The 24,223-nt window shown below is 57.7% G+C and overlaps 1 protein-coding gene across 3 annotated transcripts in view; it reads left to right on the forward strand.

Annotated features, from left to right (window-relative positions):
- Positions 1–3,245: 3,245 nt before the first annotated feature.
- Positions 3,246–24,223, forward strand: part of ANO1 (anoctamin 1) — a 147,552-nt gene continuing 126,574 nt past the window's right edge. Inside the window, exon 1 of one of the 3 annotated variants that reach the window (XM_079788877.1) lies at positions 3,246–3,342. In XM_079788877.1, coding sequence (XP_079645003.1) covers positions 3,309–3,342 — 34 coding nt within the window. In that variant the 5' untranslated portion in view covers positions 3,246–3,308. The remainder of the gene's footprint in view (positions 3,343–24,223) is intronic. The other 2 variants (XM_079788879.1, XM_079788878.1) reach the window with 2 other exon arrangements.

Here is a 24,223-nt window from a genome sequence, read left to right on the forward strand (position 1 = left end):
GCGGCCTGGCCCTTTCTCGCAGTCGAAGGCAAAGAGGCCTCCGCGAGTGAGGACTGGGCTCCGTGACCAAATAAGGCGATATTACATTTCACTGTTTATGTGCCCGCCAGGCCGCGGTTCCGAGGGGCACCCGGGAAGCGGGGTTCTCGCTGTCTCTCCGTTCCCAACACCCATAACTCTGCCCACAGCCAGTTACCGCGTCCTTACAGAAACAACCATCTGTCACGTTTCAAATACAAACCCAAGCGGTGACCCCGTCTCGCCTCCAGGCACCCCGGGGCTGGCAGAACCCGGCTTTAAACGTCCACACGCGTGATTTAGAGGGCGGGGGAGCCCCTAAAAGTTTTATTGCGGGGCCTGAGCGAACACACAGGCGCCTCCGAGGGGGCAGCCCTCGCAGCTCTGTTTGGGAGGTGCCTTCCTCTGCCCTGAGAACTTGTCTCTGACTTTCTTTCGCAAACAAGACTGTGGCTGCAGCTAAGAACTGAGGGCGACCTTCCTTCCCCAACGGTATTTATACAACGACATGCACCGTTGCCAGGGCCGAGTCTTCGCAATTGGTGTGAATAATAAGACAAGTGTAAATGTTGGAAACCCATTAGGAGGCTTTAAACGCCAAACAAAGCTTCAACTTGCTGGCACCTGCACCCCGCGTGCGGACCAAGCCACCCTGCAGCTAAGAAGACGCTGACCCTGGGGATTTGGCCTGACACGGACCTGCCAAAGTGGACCCGTTTAAAGCCCAGGATGAGGACACGAATCCTACAAGACGGCCAACACAACAGCATCAGTCTCACCTTCGAGATGGAACTGTCTCCCCACGGCACCCTTTGCATCACCCCAGGCACTGCTTGACTCAGGAACCAGCTACTTTCCTCTCCGCTCTCTGCCCCAAGGCATCCTTTCTGGACATCTAGGTGCTCAGGACATGTTTCCTGGAGGGGAAAATGAGTAACTGATGAATGAGTGAGTGAATAAATGAACAAGTGAATGAATGAATGAGTGAGTGAGTGAAGGACTAAGTGAATGACTGGCTAAGTGAATGAATGAATGGAACACATCACTGCATCTCTCCAATGGCAGCCTCTAACTCACCTCCCTTGACTCCCTTGAGGTCATGCAAGCTGGGTCTGCCATGGCCAAGGGACCCAGGACCAGCTTTATTTTTTTTATTTTATTTTTTTTAAATTTCTTTATTGATTAAGGTGTCACATATTTGTCCTCATCCCCCCATTCCCATCCCACACCCCTCCCCACGGATGCCCCAACCCCCTGTTGAACTTAACCATTGGTTAGGCTCTTATGCATGCACACAAGACCTTTGGTTGATCTCTCCCTTCTCCCCCCACCCTCCCCTATCCTCCCTCTGAGGCCCGATAGTCCGATCAATGCCTCCTTGTTTCTGGTTCTGTTCTTGTTCATCAGTCCATGTTGTTCATCATTTCCCCTAGATGAGCGAAATCATGTGTCACTAGAGATATACTTATAAGAATTGAATGTGCGACAAGCAATAATAGTTATGCTGACAGGCAAATGAATCAGTCTGTAGTGAGTTTCTTTCTGGACCAACAGTTCTTTTGAGACCCAATATCAATGTCCACCAGTTCCTTATGAGTACATGTAGGCACTGACCCCTCAGCTCTGGATGGTGGACAAATGGTGGTAATGCAGGTCCGACTCCCTCTGGTTTGGTCTCGGCCGGACCCAGGGGCACGGCTTCACCCGGATCCAGGGGCCCACGGCCTCACCCGGACCCGGGGCCAGGCTCACCCGGATCCAGGGGCCCACGGCCTCACCCGGACCCGGGGCCAGGCTCACCCGGATCCAGGGGCCCACGGCCTCACCCGGACCCGGGGGCCAGGCTCACCCGGATCCAGGGGCCCACGGCCTCACCCGGACCCGGGGCCAGGCTCACCCGGATCCAGGGGCCCACGGCCTCACCCGGACCCGGGGCAGGACCAGCTTTAGAATGAAGTGCTTGAGCCCAGAGTTGATTTCTGGGGAGGCCAACAGCGATCGGTCCTCAGCCTTTCTGCCCTGCCACCCTCAAAGTCCCCTGCCCCTCAGAGCCTCCTCCAACCCGCCAGGGAAGGTCTCCCCACATTCCCTCACCCAGCCACCACCCTGTCCGCACCCTCACGCCCCTCCCCCACACAGGAGAGCAACGGGAGTGAGTGCCAAGCAGCCACGCTGTCACCACGGCCCGGGCTCTGCTGTCATCCGCGCCAGTGGAGGCATGTCAGGCAGCTCAGCTGGCCTGGAGCCCATGTGGACGGGGCCCCGAGGCCACTCCCGGGACCGCTGCTGTCAAACCCGCCCCCCAGAGGAAGGGCGGTTCACCTTCCCAGATGACGAATAATGTCCTGGGGCCGGAATGCATCTTTGTTTGAAAGCTCGTCGTTGGGCGTCAGACCCACCTGCCCTGTGGCTTTGGCCAAGTCACCTGACAGAGCCATTCATCCAACGCCGGCCACGTGCGCCACACCACTGAGCAGAGCGGGCAGGGTCCATGGCCTTGAGACACAACCCGGTGACATGAGAAGCAGCAGCATTTATTGAGCACCTACTGTGTGCTCAGAGACCTGTGCTCAGCAGTGTTTCTGCATTTCCCCACATTCAGCCTGCAAACAACTGGAAGCTCCTCTGTCCGCTGAGAAAACAGAGACCCCAGGAGAAGCAACGATTCCCTCTTTCTGCCTGGCTGTTCACCAGACCTGTCGCTGGACAGCGACCTGCCTGGGCCTCGCCCCCATCACCCGTGACATGGAGACACACAAGCCTTCATGGGAAGGGTTGGCGAGAATATTCACGGAGGTAATGTTCGGCCAGTGGCTGGCACAGCTTAGGGAACAGGAGAGGCGCTTAGGAGAGGGCAGCGGGGTGATCTGAGGGGCCTTCGTGCGGGCTGTGAAATGGGACCACGCTCCTTCATCGACCCCGCCCTTTCAGAGCTGAAGCCCTGCGGATAGTGGGAGAGGGGTCCCGGGCACTGACCCTCCCCTTCCGCAGGTGCCCGGCTAAGCTGAGCCCTGATCGGGTGGGTGGCTCAGGACCGCGGTTAAGGCTGGCAGATGCCACGCGGGATCCTGGGGAAGTGTCCCAGCTGCGCGTCAATGATTAACTCACGTGCAACACCTGGCTGTGAACCCTCTCGCCCCGCTGACTCATTTTGCAAACTCCGCTCGCCCTCAGGAGTGGCCTCTGCCACCTCGCCCAAGATTCCGACACAGAGGTGTCGCGCAGGCCCGGTGTCTGACCCGCCGCAGGAACCCGGCGCCCCCAGAGGCCAGGACACGGGCGGTGTTCCGATGGAGGAGACGGTGCTGGACCCTCTGCTGGCAAGTAAGGAGCAGGCGGGGTCCATGGGGTGGGGGCAGGGAGGACCCAGGGAACTCGGCTTCCAGTGGTGCCCAGACCAGCGTGTGTGGGGGGGGGGGGGAGGGGGATGAAGCGCCCCAGGGGGGCAGGCCCATCAGTAGGTGCGTTAATGTAAGCCGCCTAGACCCCAGCCCAAGCCTGCTTACCCTGGGTGCTGTTGACCACCTCCCTCCACTGTGAGGCCCGGGCAGCTCGCTCCCCGGCTCCAGGCCCTCGGCCTCCAGCACCACAGCAGATCCTGCTCAGAGCAGCCCTGTGAGTGGTTCCGGTCCACCTGACCAGGTGGGCGGGGCCTCTCCCATGCCCACCAAGTGGACGAGGACCATGAGGCTCAGAAGGAACAACTTGCTCTGGGCTCCCAGCTGGTAGCATCCTGCTTCCCAACCTTCCTGAGGGGACTCTGTTCGGAAAGGCGGGCGCTCTGAGGGCCTTCCTGGCATCGGGGGCCAGCTGGGATGCTTTGGGGCAGGGCAGAGGCGTTTCTGAAAACAGAGCCTTGCTCTTGTCTCATGGGAATTCAGCCACCAAGTCCAAGACTTGGGTGGGTCTGACCAGCCCCACCCTCCATCCTTTGATGAGTGAATGAATGAATGAGGAGCCTGAGTCACCTCGCCTCGCCCCCCAAAGGGAACTCCCCGACATGAGCTGGGGTGTCCTCTCCTATAAGACAGAGCGGGCAGGAGGTGGTTCTCAGTGGCCCCCACTCTGTGCTCCCCCTCGAAGGTCAGAGGTCAGAGGTCGGAGTCTATGGGGCAGCTGCCTTCCCAGAGACTTCCTTGCCAAAGCTGGAACATCCCCATGGATGACCCTCTGTCTCTGGGGCCCTCTGGCCTCCTTTGGGAGACAAGTTCCAAGGACAGAGGGGGACAGAGTGAGGACTTGCAAAAATGAATGAATTAGCTGGAAAAGAACTAATTTTTATTTTTGGTTCTGAAAGTGCCTGAGAGTCAAGACAGAGGAAGGAGGAATTCGAATTGAGCAATCAAATGTTTACAGAGGAGCCCTCAAATAGCAACAAAATTTTGCCAAACTTTTGAGATCCCGACACTGAGATTGTCCGAGAGCCCCTTTCCTCCTCGGTGGCCCTCGGCCGGTCAGCCGGAGGTGTGGTGGCATCGTCTGTCGTTGTCATCAATAAGCCAGCCTGCTGCACATGGTGGTGGGGAGGGGGGATCTAGGCATTCTGGGAAATGCGGTCTTAAACACCTGAGCTATTTAATTGAGGAGGTGGAGGAAGGCGGGACAGAGGTGCCGCTGGGGTCCTTTCAGGGGCGGGCTGGATGCAGTGTTCGCACCATCTGCGTCGGGAGGGGATAAACAAGCGCAGAGATCTCCAGGTTCTGACACCAGCATCCACTCTCCCAGGGGCACCTCCTGGGTGGGAGTTCTGTCCAGGAGCTGCTTGGTGAGTGATAATCCTACACTAACTGCACAGCCCATGGACTTCTGACCTGGACTTCAGTTCCTTCCTTCTGGCAGCACATGGCTGTACCTGGAGGGCGTCCCCTGAAAAGATCTCTTGTTACCCTGTTGGAAGGCACATCCTTCAGTCTTCATCCCTTTGTCACTACGCTGTAGGTTCTCAAGAGCAATTGATTATAAGGCCTGCCTCTCTAAAGGGAAACAGTTAGACATGTATCAGTCGATCACACGCTAGTATAAATAAGGTTAGCATGAGCCTCTTCTGGTGACTGTGGGCTGAATGGAAATGGGCTTGACTGCAGGATGCTGGACAGCCATGGGACAGCAATGGGGTGCAGGGACTGTGAGGGGGTCCCAGGCAAGGGATGGGGGTACACAGCTGGCAGTAAGAAGCCGCTCTCCTCCTCCAGCTGTCACCTGAGATTCAGGGCTCCCTTCCAGGGCCATGTGTGATGACTTCCTCCCAGCGTGGAGGCTGGAAAGGGCGATAGGGACCCAGGCTCTGGTCTGAGGCAGGGCTAGATCCCGGTGCTGGGACTGCCTAGCTGCTGTGACCGGGAGCAAAGCAACCTCTCACTCAGCTTCCTCTTCTGCACACGGGTCTGTCCCCAGCACGGAGGACCCTGTATAGGCAGTGTCCCCTGGGGGTGCTCACGTCTGCATGGGAGCTGGCAAGGCCTCTCTCTGCTGCCGCTATTTCCTGTGCAGAAGGAGGCCCTAAGTATCCGACTCCACTGAGAACTTGGCCTCTCTTCGCCCAGAGGACACGCTGTGAAATGCTGCTGTGGGCGCTCAAGGTCAGGAGAGGAGGCAGCTTGGAGCTTCGTGCGACCCCATGGCAGGAACGTGGCGGGATGAATGCTGTCTCTCTCCGGTCAGAGCAGCGTCCTTTGGAGGAGGTGGGAAATGCGGACAAATAGGAAGAGGGGGGAGCATCTCACCCCCGAGGGGAACCCGGGACGGGTGACGCTACTCATCAGAAGCTCGACCAGAGCTCAATGGACCCATGCACCCAACTGTCCCAGAGGCTGACCCTCCGGGAAGTGTTTCCCCGGAGCCTCGAGATCGCACACCCGGGCGCTGCCGCGTTTCCTCAGGGGTAGGGGGGAGGGTGGGGGGGAGGCACAGCTGGCTGACAGTGGCCATGGCCTTCAATGTGTCACCAGCCTCATTGACTCGTCCTCGTGTGCACATCCTGTTGGGAAGTGCTCTCCAGGCCTCGGTCTGGGCCCGCACGCTGGAGGCAGGGGCTCTTTGCTCCAGCAATTCCTTCACACAGGACTGAAGCGAAATGTTCCTATAAGAGGACTCTGTGCCCTCTGGGCTGCCCTTCATCTCTGTCATCGTGAGGGAGTTAGACAGCCGTATTTCAGAGAGAGCAGACCCCGGGAAGACCTGTGTTGGTTCAGCAGCAAGGGACAAAAAAAAAAAAAAAAAAAAAAAAAAGGCCACCTTTAAAAAGGTGGAAGTGACTTTCTCTCCTATAAGAGAAGTCCAGAGGTGGGCGTTTCAGGGTTCCAGGGCTGGTAGAAGGCTTCACAGAGTCATCAGAGACCCAGGGCCCTTCCTCTCAGATCGCTCTGTCATGCTCCGCGAAGGCATCTACCTCGTGGCCCCCTACAGCTGCCTGGGCTCCAGCCATCACATGCGCATTCCAGTACAGGAAAGGGAGAAGGCAAAGGCGGCACTCTCCCTCCCTGGACGTTGCCCACACACTTTCGCTCATTTCCACGGGCCTGAACTTAGTCCCGTGGCCACGCCGAGGTGCAAGGGCGGTCAGGAATGCAATGTTTGTTCTGGGTTGTCACACGCAGCTAAAAACTGGGTGTTCTTTTGCTAAGGAAAAGGCAAAGAATAAACATTGTGGGGGAGGGGGTGCAGCGACTGGCAGTCCGCGACACGGGCTCAGGACAATTTCTCGTCCTGGTCCTGGCAGGCCATCGATTAACCAGGGACCCGGTTTCTCCTCCTCCCTCGGAGCCTTGGTCTCTCATGTGTAAAATGGGACGACTGGTCCCCACAGTTTCTGCTTTGGATAGATGACTCCATTGAAAAGGAAACTACAGGCGTGCTCAGAGAAACCGCCGGGGTGTTGACTAGTAACGACTAGGCTGTGTTTGGAAATGCCAGCGTTATCTCCGTCTCAAATGAACAGAGTGAGTCGTGCGTGTCTAGGTTTTTTGTTTGTTTTTAGGTGGGTGCATAGACATTTGGATACATATTTTTCAGTCCTGGCAAAATGTGATTGCTCCTTCAAATGTATATACCCCTGTATTTCCCCTCCCACGGGAGACTGTAAAATGCGGTCATCAACACCCTCCGTGTCATCTTCCCGGCGCTGTCCAACAATTCGTGACCAATTGGATTTTTTGGTCACTGTCACACTGCACTGTGATAAGATACTTCTGTGTCAATACGCTGAATCAATATTTACCTGGGATTATGCCTGCAGACGCGTTGGTAAATCCAGGCGGATTCGGCGTCCTCCCTCCGCACCAGCATTCCTGTGGCAATGACTAGTAAGCGTGTTGTAAAAGTAACAGCCAGCCGCCCTCAGGGCCTTTGCACGGGGTTCCCTGGGCCCGGAATGTCCTTCCCCAGGTGCCTGCAGGACGCCCTCCCGATTCACTCCGACCTCCAGGCCGAGGTCCCTTCCCTGGCCCGTGTCGGTGGCGTCCTCGCCCTGCTTCACGTCTCTTCAAAGCCCCTTCCTCTCTAGCACGGTGTCATCTGCTTATTCTCTTTTTTCCTCTTAAGAATATAATTTCCAACGTGGGAAATCCCTGTCCCCTCAGCATCTAAACCTGTGCCAGGGTGATAGGAGCCGCTCCACAAATGTTTGCTGCCTGAAGGCCTCCACGCTCCTCAACACTGACAGCCCTTAAAGACTCTTTTTTTAAAAAAATATATTTTATTGAGTTTTTACAGAGAGGAAGAGAGAGGGACAGAGAGTCAGAAACATCGATGAGAGAGAAACATTGATCAGCTACCTCCTGCACACCCCCTACTGGGGATGTGCCCGCAACCAAGGTACATGCCCTTAACCGGAATCGAACCTGGGACCCTTGAGTCCGCAGGCCAACCCTCTATCCACTGAGCCAAACCAGTTTCGGCTTAAAGACTCTTAAAGATGGGAAACACTTCAGTGCCCTGACTGGGCAGTTCAGGGTTGGGGTGGTGTTCTGCCGGAGCGGATGCTTTGAGATTCCATCTTGTCCTATAGGGCACTGCGGTAGCTTACTAAGCTCCTCAATACTCCTCGAGGCATAAAGTCCTTTGGGGGTTTGTCTGGACCAGGAGGCGCTGGGAACACGAAGTTCTGGAAGTCAGATGGTTAAAAATATTGGTCAGCACTCACTGATGGTCGCCGTGGGCAAGGCACGGAGTGTTTTTGCTGTTCTGCTCACTTGCTGTCCGTGACAATGCTGCAGGGAGGCACAATAATGGATCCTCGTTTCACAGACAAGGAAACTGAGGCACAGAGAGGAAAGGGCACTTGCCCAAGATTGCCGAGCTGACAAAGGGCTGGTGGGTGTGAGTCAGTGGTCTCCCAGCACGTGGGACACCATGCTCTCGGCCCTGACACACCTCCCCGGGCTCGTCTCTGAGAGCCCCAGCCCCCAGGTCTAGCAGGAAGCAAGAGCCGTTATACAACCCAGTGTTCGGAAACAAGACCACACCAGTGGATCAGAAGGGAGGTGCGGAGACCAGCGGGCTTCTGGGCGTGAATGCAAATTGTGATTGTCCCAGGTCAGAAGTCCAGTAAAAGGAACAGCGCACTGCTCAGCACCTCGGAATGGAAGTAACGAGCACCAGTCTGGCTGCCTATCTGGAAAAGAACACCATGGAAGACCCTATGAGGCAGGAAGGAAGGCGGCCTGGGAGAGCCGTGAGCTGACGGGCAAGTGGCCCCCCTCCATGGCGTTGCAGGACCCCCTGCCGCTGCACTCGGCTGCCACAGCCACCGGACAGTGCCACGCTGTCCTGGGAGAATCCTAACCCTGCCCTCTCTGGTCCAGAGTTGCATCTGATTGGCCAAGCCTGGGTCACATGCCCATGGCCCAGTTCCCAAGGAGATGGAGCTGGAGGATTTCCTACCCCCTGACACAGGAGCAGGCTCTGTACCCACCAATGTCACACCTGGGGGATCCTCCCATAGGAAGGGGAGTTAGGTGCTGGGCAGCCCCCTCCCTGAAATGACCAAGCCCCTCCTACCCTCCCTGAGGAGTCCTACAGGACAGTCTTCCATGGGGTCCACTGAGAACCGCAGGCTCTAGCTGTTTGAGAAGCTGTGGGAATGAGGCCCCTGAGCCAAGGGAGCTGAGTGGGCTCTGAGGACAGACCCACAGTCCCCGTTCAGGGGCGACTTGGGCTCCGTTAGCACTGACACCCGGGGTGCTTTGGGCCCCCAACGGGCAGCCCCCTCCCCTGGTCCTCGGAAACCTGCAAGAGCATCTTTCTGGGGTTCATTGTGCTCATGGCAACGGTGGGCTGCGGCTCTGGGCCCTAGCTCTCCTGGACAACCTGCCCAAACAGCCTCCCTGGCCCCGGAACCAGCGTCCCTCCCGTGAGCCAGTGAGAACTTGGGGCCTCTAGCAGGGGGGTGACTTGTTCCTAATTAGAATGGTCCCCTCAAACCGTCCTGGCTGGCAGGACCAGGCAGGTGGCCAGTGTGCTTGTTTTCGTTTGCTCCGGTTTGTTTAGTTTAGTCTGCTGTCCGTGCAGCTGGGGCCAAGCCCTCGGCCACCGTGCCGGGTCCTCCGCAGCCCAGCTCCCCTGCCACCCGCTCTGCCCCGTGCTGGGGGCGGGGGAGCTTTATGGACTGGGTGCACCTGTCCCCGGCACTCTCTGAACTCGGAACATGCCCAGCCATTGGGGTCAGAGGACAGAGACACTGGGTGTCTGTCCTTTGGGCCACTCCTGCCAGGCTGCTGTCCCTCTCCGGCGGCCACAGCCCCGCCAGGCAGCCCTCTCCGCTGCCAGCCCTCTGGCCCTGCCCCACCCCCCCTCCTGGCTGTTCCAGGATTGGCCCCCCAGAGCCGCTCAGGTCCCAGTGCCTCACCCCGCCTTGGGGTGGGTCTAACCCAATGTGACTAGTGCCCTTAGAAAAAGAGAGCAGACACACACGGGGACCATGTGGGGACCCAGGGGGAAGACGGCGTCTACACACCCAGGAGGGAGGCTTCATGAGGAGCCCGCCCCGGGGCACGTGGGTCTCGGACTCCAGCGTCCAGGACGGGGACAGTAAATGTCTGTGGTTTAAGCCGAACCAGCTGTGCCATTTGTTACCGCCACTGAGCTGACTCATTGGCACCTGCCCGAGGGAGCCGTGTGTTTGCTGCCGGCCGACAGGTGCACGACAAGCTCCTAACAGCTCAGATGCTGGCCCAGGTCCCCCCGCGCCGCCCCCCCCACCTGAGTTCACTTCATGCTCATCCCCCTCAGGTGGGTGCCGCCACCCCTGCGCTGTGTGTGAGTTTGGGAAGGCTGGGAGGGGCGCCATAGTGAGCCGCACAGCCAGGACATGGGCCCCACGGTCCCCTCCCCTCCTCTCCCCTCCCCTCCCCACCCTGTCCTGCTTCTCGGAGTGCAACAGGACTCATCACCCAGAGCGAGACACCCCATGTGGTACCAAGTCCCTGCAGTGGAAGTGAAGAGGGGCCAGCACACAGCTCTGGGCACTACCCGGCCTGCCCACCAGCCCTGGCACCCAGTGCACCCTGCCCGGGGGGCGCAGCAGACGCTGGGAGAGGGCGTTCAACCCCGAAACGATGCCACAAAGACCATGGAAACGATAAATGTGCTGCCAACAGGGGCCACTGTTCCAGGCCCGAGGCCGCGGTGGGTGGGCCTGCCCACAGCCTCCCACTGCTGAGCCGCGCGGGGCCCCGAGTCCAGGTGCCCCCCAGCCCAGCAAGGCCGCCGTGCTGCAGGCAGAAATACTGACAGGCCCGGTGTGAGCGCGATGGGCGGCGGGTCACCCTCTCACCAGGGGCTACGCCACGGCCACGCGGACGTCACGGCGGCCGGAGCAGCAGGCTGTCCCTGGGGCCCTGGCCTGATGCTCTGCGTTCGGGATTTTGCCATCAAATGTATCATAAACGGGGGCACAGGGCGGCCCGGGGACGGGACTCACCCTCGGCTTTTGAGGGACAAAGGACGCCTACGCCTCGTCGGGCCGTCCCGGCGATGACTGCGGCTTTGTGCACCCCACGCCCAGAGCCCCGTGGGCGCAGCGTCCTGGCGGCTCCCAGCCCTTCGGAGATAAACGGGGTCGAGTTCCGCTTTCCCCTCTCGGGTTCCCTCCGAGCGTCTGGGAACGCGTTATCTCTCCCGAGAGGAGAGGAGGGTGGGTGCGCCGTCTTCTCTCGGAGCCGCTGCGCTTGCTCCCCGGGGGACACCCTCCCAGGGACACCCGAGGGGCCCTGTGGAGGCCCAGGAGCCGAGGCGGGCATCCTGACCCCGTGTTCTCTTTCCCTGGGACCTGTCCCCCCCTACCCCTGCCCGCACTGAAGATGAGGGTACGTGAGGCATTTGGGACAAAAGACCCCGAGGGACGCCGAGGCCCAGCCTCCGGCTCTTGGCAGGCTGGCACCCACGCCGTCGGGTGGGCCCTTTGCCAGGCAAGGCCCTCTGATCGGATGGCGACGGCTGAAGCTTTTGTGGGCGATGCACCTGCAAAAGGCCCGGCCTGGAGAAGCAGGCGGCCCGGGGGTCACCGACTGCGAGCTCGATGGTTTTATTTCTAAATGAACGCGTGGGAAGCGATCCTCCCCCGGGGAGGCGGTTCATCGCCGACTCCCGGAGGAGGCCGACGTCTCCATTGAGAGGACTGAATAGAACTGCGGCCTTTTGGGGGGAAAGAACCCTCCGGGCGGGCGTGCTGAATTACAGAAGGGACTTTCATAGAAACCTACCATCCTTGGCAATCTCCTCTCGGCCTTATTGCCAAGAGCCTTGGCATGTGTGCTATTTACTCTGAAAAACCACCACGCTGTGTTTTCTCTGACGGAGCTTTGAGCGTAAATATTTGCACCATTAATTAGAGTCCCTTTAATTCCGAAAATCGGAGCCATCTGGGCAGCCTCGAAGGCACACGGGCCACGAGATGTTAGTCGTTCCTGGAAGACGGCGGCTGAGTCTTCATCCTGCAAACAAACAGGCGGGCGGAAGGCTGAGGAGACGCCAAGGAGACCTGCGCCCGGATTCTGGATGCAGCCAACCAAACGGACGGAACAAGCGTGTTTTTTCCCTGTTGGTTCCATAGCATTCCTACTGTTACTATAATGATCGTGTGTTGCACGAGCTGGTGTGCTAGGTGCATCCATCCTAATTCCAACTCTAGAGAAACAAGCAAGTGGGTATGGTGCAGGGGGTGGGGGAGTCCTGGAATTGACTAGAAAGTTCTAGAAGCCGTCGCTCCCCCCCTCCCCTCCCCTCCCAGCCCTGGCACCCATGTCCTACTTTCTATGAATGCGACTCCTCTAGGGCCCTATGAGTGGGTCACACAGGGTTTGTCCTTTGGAGTCTGGCATTTTTCAAGAAGCCCAGGGCCCTCAGGTTCATCCACGTGGTCTGGGTTTCAGAAGTTTCTTGTTTTTAAAGGGCTCATCCAAGTTTATTCTTAGAGAACCAATATTGCCATTGGAAATGGAAAGTTAGAATCACTGGCTACATAAAGAAGGTGATAGTTTAATAGAGCATAATTTTTAAAAATATGTTTGTGTCAAACCAGGATTTGACTCCTGGTTCTGCCACTTACAAGCTGTGTGGACTTGGGTAAGCCATTCCTCGCCTCTGGTTAGCCGTTTCCTCGCCGTAAGTGGGAATAATAACTCATACCTCACGTGGTTGGGGTAACGGATAAAAACAGGATAGCGCGAGTATTTAATGCCAGGTCTCCAAGCCTGCGGCGGCCCCCCTGCATCGGAAAGGAAGACAGCAAATGTGACCTGGCCACGGTGTCGCCTCACACAACCTGGGTGGTGCACAGGAGTGATCGTCGCTATTTGGGGTGTTTCCCCAAATGCGGCACCCCAGCCCCTGGTGCTCTGCGAGCCACTTCAGTGCAAAAGGAGCCAATGTCGGGGGGCACAAGGTCGCGGGCCACAGGGAGGGGTTGCAGCACGCGGTGAGAACGCAGTCGGTCCTCAGTTCTCTTGCAGACTTGTGGAGTCTGTCAAGGACAGAGTCTCGGCTTGGGGTCAGCAGGTCTGTCACCATTTTGCCACAGAGTCTCCGGGTCAGCGGCACCACCCAGGCTCACGCCCGCCCCCACACAGAGCACCCAGGTAGAAATGAACATTGGTGTATAAAAACTGTGCTCTAACCCAGCTGGTGTGGCTCAATGGTTGAGCATCGGCCCCATGAATTAGGGGGTCACAGTTCGATTCCTGGTCAGGGCACATGCCCGGGCTATGGCCTTGACCCCCTGTGGGGGGCATGCAAGAGGCAGCCAATCAATGATTCTCTCTCATTCATTGATGTTTCTCTCTCTCCCTCTCTCCCTCCCTCTTCCTCACCCTTTCCCTCTCTCTAAAATCAACACAAATTTTTTTAAATTATGCTCTATTAAACTATCACCTTTATGTAGCCAGTGATTCTAACTTTCCATTTCCAATGGCAATATTGGTTCTCTAAGAATAAAGTTGGATAAGCCCTTTAAAAACAAGAAACTTCTGAAACCCACGACCACGTGGATGAACCTGAGGGCCCTGGGCTTCGTGAAAAATGTCAAACTCCAAAGGACAAACCCTGTGTGACCCACTCATAGGAGGGCCTAGAGGAGTCGGATTCATAGAAAGTAGGACGTGGGTGCCAGGGCGGGGCGGGGAGGGGAGCGAGTGTTTCCTGGGGGCATTTTCGGTTTGGGGAGAGAGTTCTGTGAATAAATGACGCTGCACAACAGTGTGAATGAACGTCAGGGCCACAGAACACCTGAAAATGGTTAAAATGGTAAATGTCATGTCATGTGTACTTACCACAATTAAAAAATAAAAATAGCCCAACCGGTGTGGCTCCGTGGTTGAGGGTCTATCTATGAACCAGGAGGTCACAGTTCGATTCTGGCCAAGGGCACATGCCTAGGTTGTGGGCTCGATCCTCAGTGTGGGGCATGCAGGAGGCAGCCAATCCATGATTCTCTCTCATCATTGATGTTTCTATCCCCCTCTCCCCTCTCCCTTCCTCTCTGAAATCAATAAAAAATATATTGCCATTGGAAATGGAAAGTTAGAAATGGAAAAAAAAACAAAAAGAACCAAAAAAGTTTGAAGAGATGAGCTGGATAAAGGAAAACTAGGAAGTAAATGTAGCCCCAGGCTCACAGCTCAGGCTGCAATCGGAGCCTGGAGCTCAGATGGCGGACGCAGGGAAAGCTGGGCTTGGACCTCAGAGCACAGACTTAGTTCGGTCACCAACTCTGGAGCCGGCTGCCTGGGTTTGAGCACCGGCTCTCACAATGGCGGCTGTGTGGTCTCGGACAAGTGATTTCACCTCTCTGAGCCTCAGTTTCCTCACCTGTAAAGTGGGACTGATGCTGGCGCGCACTGCAGAGAGCGGCTGTATAAAGTGCTTGGCACAGGGCCTGGTACACAGTAAGTGCTGGCTAAGTGCTTGTTAAATAAACAGGCTCCGAGGGAGGCCCCGGCCGCAGCTGCCTGGTCCCCGGGCCCCTGTGCCGGTGAAGCCCAGGGAGAGGAAGCGGGTCCTCTGCATTCGTGGGGGCCGGGCTCGCTCCAGCACCTCCGGCCCACTCAGGGGCCCCCGCTATCAGCCGTGAGCAGCTGCCTTGCGTCTCAAACTGTGGGAAGGCTGGGCCGGTTTCTCCCCAGCTCGCTGCTGCTCCCCTGTCCCCTTCCTCCTCCGCTTCTGCAAAGCTCAGCCACTGTGCCCTCTGCCCAGCCTTGCCAGGGACCCTTGGGCCATCGAAGAACCCCAGGCCCTGCAGGCTCCTTGGTGGGACCCCTTGGGGAAACAGCCCAAGACTCATCGGATAAGTGGATACCAACTGTGGCATAGCCACACCACGAACCTCACTCAGCCACAGAAAGAAATGAAGTCCTGACACATGCAATAACATGGAAGAGCATCAAGGACGTTATAAACTATGAAAACAAACACTGAGAGACGAGCACAGAAGGCCACACACTGCACGGTCCCGTGGACATGAAATGCCCAGAACAGACAAAGCCACGGAGACAGAGAGCAGGCGGGGGTCGGGGCTGGGGGAGGGGGGCAGGGACTGACTGTGGGGTGGGGGGTTTCCTCTGGGGTGAGGGGAGTGTTCGGGACTAGGCAGTGGCTATGGTTGCACAGCACTGTGAATGTCCCAAATGCCACTGCGTCGTTACTTTACAGTTGGTTCATTTTGTGGTATGTCACTTGCACCTGAATACAATTTTTAAAGTATTTTTCAGTCCTGCCCTGGCTCAGTGGGAACCTTGTCTCCTACACCAAAAGGTTGCAGGTTCGATCCCCAGTCAGGGCGAGTACGGGATGCAGTTGATCGACATTTCTCTCTCTCTCTCTCTCTCCCTCCCTCTCCTTCTAAAATCAGTAAAACCATATCCTCCTGTATCTATCTCTCTATAGATAGATAGTGCACTTCTCAGGCCTGGGGTCTGCCTGAACCCCGCCTTTGGACTCATTACTCCCTGTGCCCCACATCTACCAGGCTGGCCTGCTCCTACCCGCTCCCCCACCTCTGTGCCTTGTCCCCACTTCTGCCCTTATGCCACCTCAACCCAGAGAAACCCCTTCCCCTCCATGGTCCCCAGGTCAGGGGCGCTGCAGCTCCAAGCTACTTGCTGCCTCTGAGCATCCCACACAGGTCCTGCCCGCCGACCCAGGACGACAGACATAGCGACACCCTCCAGTCCAGTGCTGATGAGAGCCGCGTTCCGGGCTGGAAGCTGGGTTCTCTTTCCAGCTTCACAACCCCCCCACCCCCAGCCCCACCCCCCCAGAGGCAGCACGAGCCAGGGCCCTTCTCACAGATGCACAAACCGAGGCCCAAGGAGCAACTTGTGGGCAATGGGTTCCAGCCGCTGTTTCCCTGCGAGGCCCTGCCTTAACTCCTCCGCCCCTGGCTTATCTCCCCCAGCTGTGCACCAGCCCGGGGGGGGGGGGGGGGAGGGGGGCTGGGGCCTCATCTCGCTCATTTGCACCCCCACCCTCTGCCAACCCTGAGTCAGGGTCCTACCCAAGGCAGGTGCTCAAAGAACCATGTTGAATTGCAAACAGACCTCCTAAGACTACAAAGCAGGATTGAAGTGACCCATGACCCTGTTCCTGTGCTGAGGACGAGTGACACTGGGCACCTCCTGGTTTATCCGAAGGGCTGGGTTACTGCAGGTGACACAGGGGGGGGTGGCTTTCGGCTCGGCGACACTCTGCTTGTTGAGTCAGCTCTGGCCTCTGACCGGCCCCTGAGCAGCAGTGGGGAGCCGTGGACACGCGGGTGCTGTTGCCGGTGGCCCTGAGTCACGTGCAAGTTCAGACTCCACGAGGCCCCGGTGTCTGATGAGGCCCCGGGGTCTGATAAGGCTCCGGTGTCCAGGAGGGCTGAGCTTGTCCCACCCCGAGGGGCTGGGCCTCACCCTGCAAAGCCTATTTTAAACCTGGGTCAACCCCAGGGCCGGAGCGCTGGCCCAACCTCGCAGGGAGCTGCCTCTCCCCCTCCCTTGCCGCCTCCCCAAAAGGGAAACCATTGCCCATGATTACAAGCATTATGTGGCGTGATTGCTGTGTCCCGGAATGATGGCTGGGCTGTGATGACAGGCGTGCCACTCCCCGCGCCAGTCCACTTGCCCCAGTCTGCTTTCGACATAAACATCTTCTGGCGCAGGCGGGCTGTCCCTGGCCGCCTCGTGGGGCTCCCTGGAGAACGGTTGGGGCAGGTCATCCCATCTCCTCCCAGGGCACTGTCCCCACTCAGGCCACGTGGGAGCCCCAACTCTCCCCAGCCTGGCATCCTCCTCGCCCGGCAACATTTACCAAAATAGTTGCCAAAACCGGTCTTGGTAAAAAATGAGCCGGTATTTACTAAGATATCTTTTTACACCGGATAGAATGGAACATCTGCTTAGCCGGTCTCAGTCTACTCCTGGCTCTGGCACGTGCTGGGCGCAGCTGAAGGTTCCCTCAGAACACAGCTCAATCGGAGCCAAGAGCGTGGAACCAGACCCACGGCTCCAGTGGGAATGAATCAGCACCTATTAATGGCCGCTTAACATACGTCTGCTAGTAACAATGCGTTAAATAATGTGCATTTTAAAGCTGGCTAAATGTGCAATAGCCCATCCCTGGCCCAAAAAAGGTAAACAATGGGGCTTAAAAATAGCCCTGGACGTATTTACATTTTTTCCCCCTGAGCCTTTTCGGTTTATAGTTCATCATTCCAGGGGTTAGAATGCTAAAATTTTCTCTGTGTATTTACACAACTGAGCTATCGCCATGGATCACGTTGGCCATCAGGCCCTCCCAAGAAAAATGCGTTTTTATCTCGATTCCCGCACCACACTGGTTGGGGTCGGGTGGACAAACTGTGAGAAAGTCTCGTGGCCCCTGCAAGGGCCCGCTCTGCCCTCCTGGGGTGAGTGTCTGGAGCGCTCAGCCCACGCCTCGGTGCTGGGGCTCCGGGCCGACCCCTCACAGGTGAGCCTCCCTCCACGGAGGCTGAGAAGCCCCACCCGGTGCCTGTCTCCCAGTTTCTGAGTCCAGACGAGAGGGGCTGAATGCTGAAAACAATGGCAGGTCCCCTTCCTCCCGCCCCGTGGGGAACAAGGGCACTAAACTGTCCTCTGTACGCAGCACATCGGGAGAGCGGCAGGGAACACATGCTCGACCGACCGGAGACATTTCTTTGTGGTTTTGCTGCTACCGGGAGTGTTTCCGCCCAGGGCAGTTTCTGCCGGAGCAGGCCTGGGTGGATGGGGGAGGACTGGCAACTGCGGCTCTCTACCCCCCGCCCCACCACCACCACCACCACCGACACCAAGATGCATAGATTCCTTTCATGTGGGTGATGCCTGTCCGCACGGGGTGGCTGGGTCTGTCTCCGCCAGGGCCAGCCACAAGGCTGGTGGCTTGTGGAGTGTTAACTTGGCAGGTGACTCAGGGGTCCCTGGCACAGGAGGGCGCCCAGCACCCGCCCAGCTCCTCCTTGTGGTGCAGAAAGTGTGAGGTGACCTTTTGAAATGTCATGCGGGCTGCCCCTGTCCCACCACCGCTGTGCGGTGGCCGGGGAGCCGCTTAAATTAGCAATTTGTTGACGGCAGTTCTGCTCAGCATGTACTGGGTTTATTGGAGGCGTCACGGGTGTGAGGTTTCTAGAGACCCTGGAGGGGCCGCCCCTGTGGCTCTCTGCCCTCTCCTGGTGCCCGCCTCTCTGCCCAGGGAGGATGCGGGATTGTGGGGACCTGGCCTTCTAAACGTGGACAGGGCTGGAGGGGGCACCTGGGAGTGGGTCAGAAGGCCTTGCCTGCACCCTCGGCGGGTTTTCTGAGCCTCACTTCACTGGAGTCCTCATGTAACAGGATTTCTCCTATTTGGGGGGCAGTTCTGCCTTTACCCAGATTCCAAGCTCTTCCTAGCCTGGGGTTCAACTTCAGGCCTCCTTGCCTGGGGGGAGGGGTCTGGAACGCGCTCATTGCCGCTGGATGGGCCACCCACGGAATCACCCCACGCTGTGCTGGTCTCTCAGGGCTGAATCGCTACCCCTGCCCCTCCCCCAGTGGACACCCTTCCCTGGGGGCCTGGCTGGGGGCGCGCCTGGTAGGGCTGCTCAGGGCCCCACTGATAAGTCGGTCCAGAACCGGTGGAGAGGCGCCCGCGGAGTGGAGGCGGGGGCGGGCCGGACCGGGAGCAGAGCACGGGGCGGCTGCTCATCGCCAGCGTCCCGGAGCGCTCGCTCGGTGTCTGGGCGACCGCGGGGGAGTCGATTTGCGCGCGGGGCGGGGCGAGGGCGGCGTCCGCAGGTAGCCCCCCTGGGGCGGGAGGCTGGTCCAGGACCCCCAGCCCAAAAAGCCGAGGGGGCGGAGTGGCGCGGCGGTGCGCCGGGGAGGCCAAGTTTGGCTCAGGCGCGCGCGCGCCAGGTTTCGCGTCCTGCGTCTGGACCGGAGGAGGGGTACTGTCCCCTGACCCGCTGGGCTAGGACCCCGGCCCTCAGAACCCTCAAAGACGAAGTCACCTCCTCTCCTGGACCCCGCGCGTCCGGGGCGCACCGGAGCCGGGCAGCAAGCCCAGCCATGCTGGCGGGCGACATCGGCCTTGAGGGGCTGCCCCCCAAGGAAGACCCTGCAGCCCGTGAGTATCCAGAGGCTGCGGGAAGGGGGCGGGGGGGGGGTCCCTGAGCACAGCGCGTTGGGGACCCCAGGGGTGGCAGCTCTCAGGGGACTGAGAGGCACGCGAGGGGCGGGAGTCAGGGGACCCCAGCCTCCTTGGTGGGGACCGCCCCCTGCGCTGCTCTGGGGTGTGGAGGGTACTTTGTCAGCCGCAGGTTACTGGGGGCACCACAAGCAGGCAGACTGCACCCAGACCGAGGCTGGACCAGGGATGGGTTGGGGCTGGGGTTGGGGGCTGCCGCCTGACGGTTTCTCAGTCCTGGAGAGCACTCCCCCCCACCCCCGCACCCCCGCACCCCCGCCCCAGCCGTGCTGTGTCCACCGCGTGGCGGATGGAAGGATTTCGGATGTTTTTACAGGCGCTATTAATACACACAATATTTCCGTGCTATTCTGGAGATTTATTTGAGATATAAAGTAACTACTATGACTTGAAGTCATAATGGAAACTGCAGAGGAACTGGGGGTGAGGGGAGGAGATAAATGAGCCTGGGACCAGCGGGGAGGGGGACTCCCTCGCTTCCTGGGCCTCTCCCTGCACATAAATCTCGGCCCTGGATATTTTTATACCAATAATTTTAAAATAAATGACCCAAGCAGTGCTTCCTGGACGACTTCCCCCTCCCAGTTCAGAGGTTATTAAATAAACCTGGGAGGGGGCGGGACCGGGACAGGGGGCTGCGGCGGCTGGAGGTTTACTTAATTGCGCGGCTGCGTCCCACCCCTGGAGCCGCGGGCTGGGCTTCTGTGCCCTGCAATCAGAGTGCCACCTCGGACTGGAGCTGCTAACTATAGCCTGGGAGCCCTCCTTCGGATCCTGCCCTTCTCCCTCTCTCCTCCCCGCCCCTCTGCTTTCCCTTTGGATTTCCAAGGAGAAACTCATCCTGACGGCCGCTTCTTAAACCGCCCAGTTTGGCGTCTTTCTGGAAACGAAGCTGTGCGCGCATCAAATTAAGGGGCCCGAAGGAAGAGAGAGGGCCCCCCTGGCCAGAGAGGGGAGGCCGGAGCTGGGCACCGGAGGGGAGGGGGCGGGCGGCATGAAAAGCCAGCCCGGAGGGCCTGCCGTCCTACGCTCAGGAGGCCTCCTCCAAATGGGCCGGTTCCCTGAGACCCAGATGTGAAGTCATACCTGACGCTCCGTGGTATCCTAGGACCAGATCGTTCTCACTGCCCTGAGCCGTGGATTGTTACACATGCCACCTCCCTCACCAGCTCCCTCACCAGTTATGAAGTTATGTAGCCCACAGTCTGTACCTCCTGCAAGGGCAGGTGGAGGTACGGGGAGGTGAAGTGGCAATTCCACTGCCTGACGCGCTCCTGCTCATCCCACAAAACCCTGTTGGGATGTCCTCTGTGCGTCTCTACACAGACGGCTTCCTGGGCATGGAGGGAGGGAGGGAGAGAGGGAGGGAGGGAGGGCGGGAGGGAGGCAGAGTAGATAACTCATTGCTGAGTGGGCACGTGGAAGTCTCTTATACATCATCCCCGGCGGTCCTCACTCTGTGTGGCAGGCCCTGTTGTTTTCCCCATTTGTGGGTGAGGAAACTGAGTCATGAAGCAATACCTCAAGGTCAAACAGCGGACAGGTGGCAGAGGCAGGATCGGAAGCCCAGGCAGGCTGTTGCTCAGCCCACTCGGTGGGAGCAGGAGCGCTCGATCTCCTGAATCTTTCATTCGCCTGTTCAGCAAGCAGCTATGAGCTGGCTGGGTGCCTGGCCCTGTGTCCTCAGGGCTTGGGACACAGCAGAGGACAGAACAGACAAAGCCGTGGCCCTGGTGAAGCTTCCTTGACCGCCGAAAGTGCCCAATTAAATCCCTAATGTGCTGGCTTAGCGAATGGCAACAGCGGCGATTCTAAATCGGGTGGCCAGGGATGTCCTTGTCAATGGGCAGCATGGTGGCAGCACACACCTGGAGGGAGAGGGGGAAGTGCATTCTGGGCAGAGGGAACAGCCAGTGCAAAACCTCTGACCCAGAGTGCCTGCAACAGCCGGATGGGTTTGTGGGGACAGTTTGGGGAGAATGGAGGGAGGGAGCAGGAGGGGCCATCGGATTGTGATGAGCCTCTGGCCACTGTGGGGGCTTGGGCTGGGTGAGACAGGAGCGCTGGAGGGGGCTGGAGCAGGGAGGGGCGGGAGCTGACTTAGGTTTGGGCAGAATCCCTCTGGCTGCTCCGCAGAGAGCAGGCCAGGCCAGGGCAGAGCTGCTCCAGGGGCTCTTGCGGAAGTCCAGGTGTGCGGTGCTGCACAGCCGGGTGCGGGGAGAGGCGGAGGCCAGACCTGCGTATGGTGGAAGCCATTGGATGTGGGTCTGAGAGTAAGACAGGCGTCAGAGAAGCGTCAAGGTTTCTGGATGGCACAGGATCAGCAGGTTTGGTTGGGGGTAGGTGAGGGGTTTGTCTTTTTGTTTTTGTTCCTTTAAATGGAGGTTAAATATATAGCATGACATTTTAATCATTTTACGTGTACAATTGATTCAGCGGCATTCACACTGTTATGAAACCATCACCACCATCTATTTCCAAAACTCTTCAACGTCCCAAACAGAAACTTTGGACCCATTAGACACTGACTCCGTTTCCCTCCCCGCCCCCAGCCCCTGGTACTGTTCTACTTTCTGTCTCCCAGAATGTGACTATTCCGGATACTTCATATGAGTGAAATCATACAATAGCTGTCCTTTTGTGTCTGGCCTGTTACACTTTGCATATTTTCAAGGTTCATCCATGTCATAGCATGTATCAGAACGTCATTCCTTTTTTTAAGGCTGGATGACATTCCATGTAGGTAGAGCCCACACTCTGTTTATTCATTCATCTGTCAATAGACACTTGAGTGGTTTCCACCTTTTGGCGATGGTTCGTAAGGCTGCAATGAACATTTGCATACAGGTACCTGTTTGAGTCCCTGTATTCAATTCTTTTGGGAATATACCTAGTGGGATAGCTGGATCGTATCTCTAACTTTCTGGGCAATCACCAAACTGAGGCGGCACCATTCTCATTCCCAGTTGGTATGAGGGTTCCAACTCCTCCACGTCCTAACCAACACTTGCTATGTTGCGTTTTCTTTTTTTTTAATTGCAGCCATCCTGGTAGGTGTGACATGATAGCTCATTGTGGTTGTGATTTACATTTGCCTGTTGACCACTGATACTGAGCATCTTTGCATGTGGTTCGTGGCTGTTTGTATATCTTCTTTATACATCCGTTTTAGTTACTTTGCCTGTTTTTTGTAAAATCTTTTTTAAAATTTATATTTTTTTTATTGATTTCAGAGAGGAAGGAAGAGGGAGAGAGAAATAGAAACATCAATGATGAGAGAGAATCATTGATCGGCTGCCTCCTGCATGCCCCACACTGGGGATTGAGCCAACAACCCGGGGCATGTGCCCTGACCGGGAATCAAACCCTGACCTCCTGGTTCATAAGTCGACGCTCAACCACCGAGCCACGCCAGCCGGGCACCTTGGCCCATTATTTTATGGGTTGTCTTTTTGTTGTTGAATTGTACGTGCTCTTTATATATTCTGGATATTAAACTCTTACCCGTTATATGATTAGCAAGTATTTCCTCACCCCCTGTAGGCTGTCTTTTCACTTTCTCGAGAATGTCTGTTGATGTCCTCACACATGTCACGTGTTCTCTTCTGTGCTGTGATGGGACACATTGAGCAAACTGTCTTGTTCCGCTGCCGTATGACGCCCAAACCAACCCAGCTGAACAGATTGCAATGCATCTCCTTTGGGCCAGTGGCAGTGCCAGGGGCTGGAGCTGCAGGGGACCCACCGTCCTGCTCTCATGGAGTTTACAGCCCGTGTAGAATTACGCTGTGGTTTACGATGTGGAAGGTTCCTGATTCTGGCTAAGTCAGCTCTGTGTGCCGAGGCCGGGTCCGCCTGACAGACCCACCTCCTCACCTCCGAGCTGCTGATGCGGGGGCTCAGCTTCACGTCCTTTATAGCACCCAGCAGGTCAGGTCTCTGTTAACTGCCTCCATCACACCGGCCTCCCTTGATGCACTCGTTTCTCTAGCCTGAGCACAGGGCCTGGCGCGGTGGCGCTTGGTGGGTGGGTGGATGGATGTGTGGATGGATGTGTGGGTGGATGGGTGGGTGGATGGACCGATGGCCCTGTTCCAAGCCCTTTACATAGGTCACATCCTTAATACTTTGATGATGAGGAAACCGAGGCACAGAGAAGCATATAATGTGCCCCTGCCCACACAGCCAAGAGTGCCTGTCAATCACTTGGGGTGGACGGGGCATGCCCAGCTGTGCCAGGAGGACCTGGGCACTTAGACCAGAGGACATTCAGATGAGGACTGAAAATGGATCCATGGAGCCCACCCCCCTGGTCCTTCCCAACTCAGCTCCTGCCTCCCCAGCTCTGGGAGGAGAAGGCAGTCCTGGGGGGCGGGAGCTTGCAGCTGCTGGAGCCTCAGCAGGAGCCACGCGGCTCAGGAGGCCCTTGCTGGTGGGTTGGTTCCCACTCGCGTCAATCACGGCCCTCAGCTCTCAGCACTGGCACACGTGTCTGGCTTTTCATGCTGCTTAATGAAGTATTAAAAGCCTTCCGACTCTCAAAATCCACTTGATAATACTCACGTGGCCATTCGGTGGACAAATGACTGGCTCGTGCACTTAGCCCTCAGAGGGGCCTGTAATCCAACCAGGGTTCACTGTGCTCCCCTCTGGGCCTCTCCAAGATTGGGCTGGGCTCCAAGTTCCCACCCAGCCGAGCCTCCCCCCACCCCACCCCCCACCCCCGCCGGGCCCGGACGTCCCGCCCTGTTGGAGAGGGCTATCGGCTGCACCCCTGTTTGCTTCTGGGCGTGGTGAGCAAACAGTACCCTCGGCAGCCAAGATTCACTCCTTTCCCTGCACACTCAGCCCGAACGACGTGTGCCCACACAGGGCCTCGGGCGTGTAATGATTTTTTAATGCGTTGACATGGCACCTCGCGCAGACGTCTGCGCAGGCCGTTTGTGCGGAAACGGGCTATTGATGGGAGCTGTTAGAGCGGAGGCGTCGGCAGTCATCATTTTTATTGCATTGTTTCCTGGGCAGCGGACGGCGG

Source organism: Cnephaeus nilssonii, assembly GCF_951640355.1.
Source record: "Cnephaeus nilssonii genome assembly, chromosome: 13".
In the NCBI taxonomy this organism is placed as follows: Eukaryota; Metazoa; Chordata; class Mammalia; order Chiroptera; family Vespertilionidae; genus Cnephaeus; species Cnephaeus nilssonii.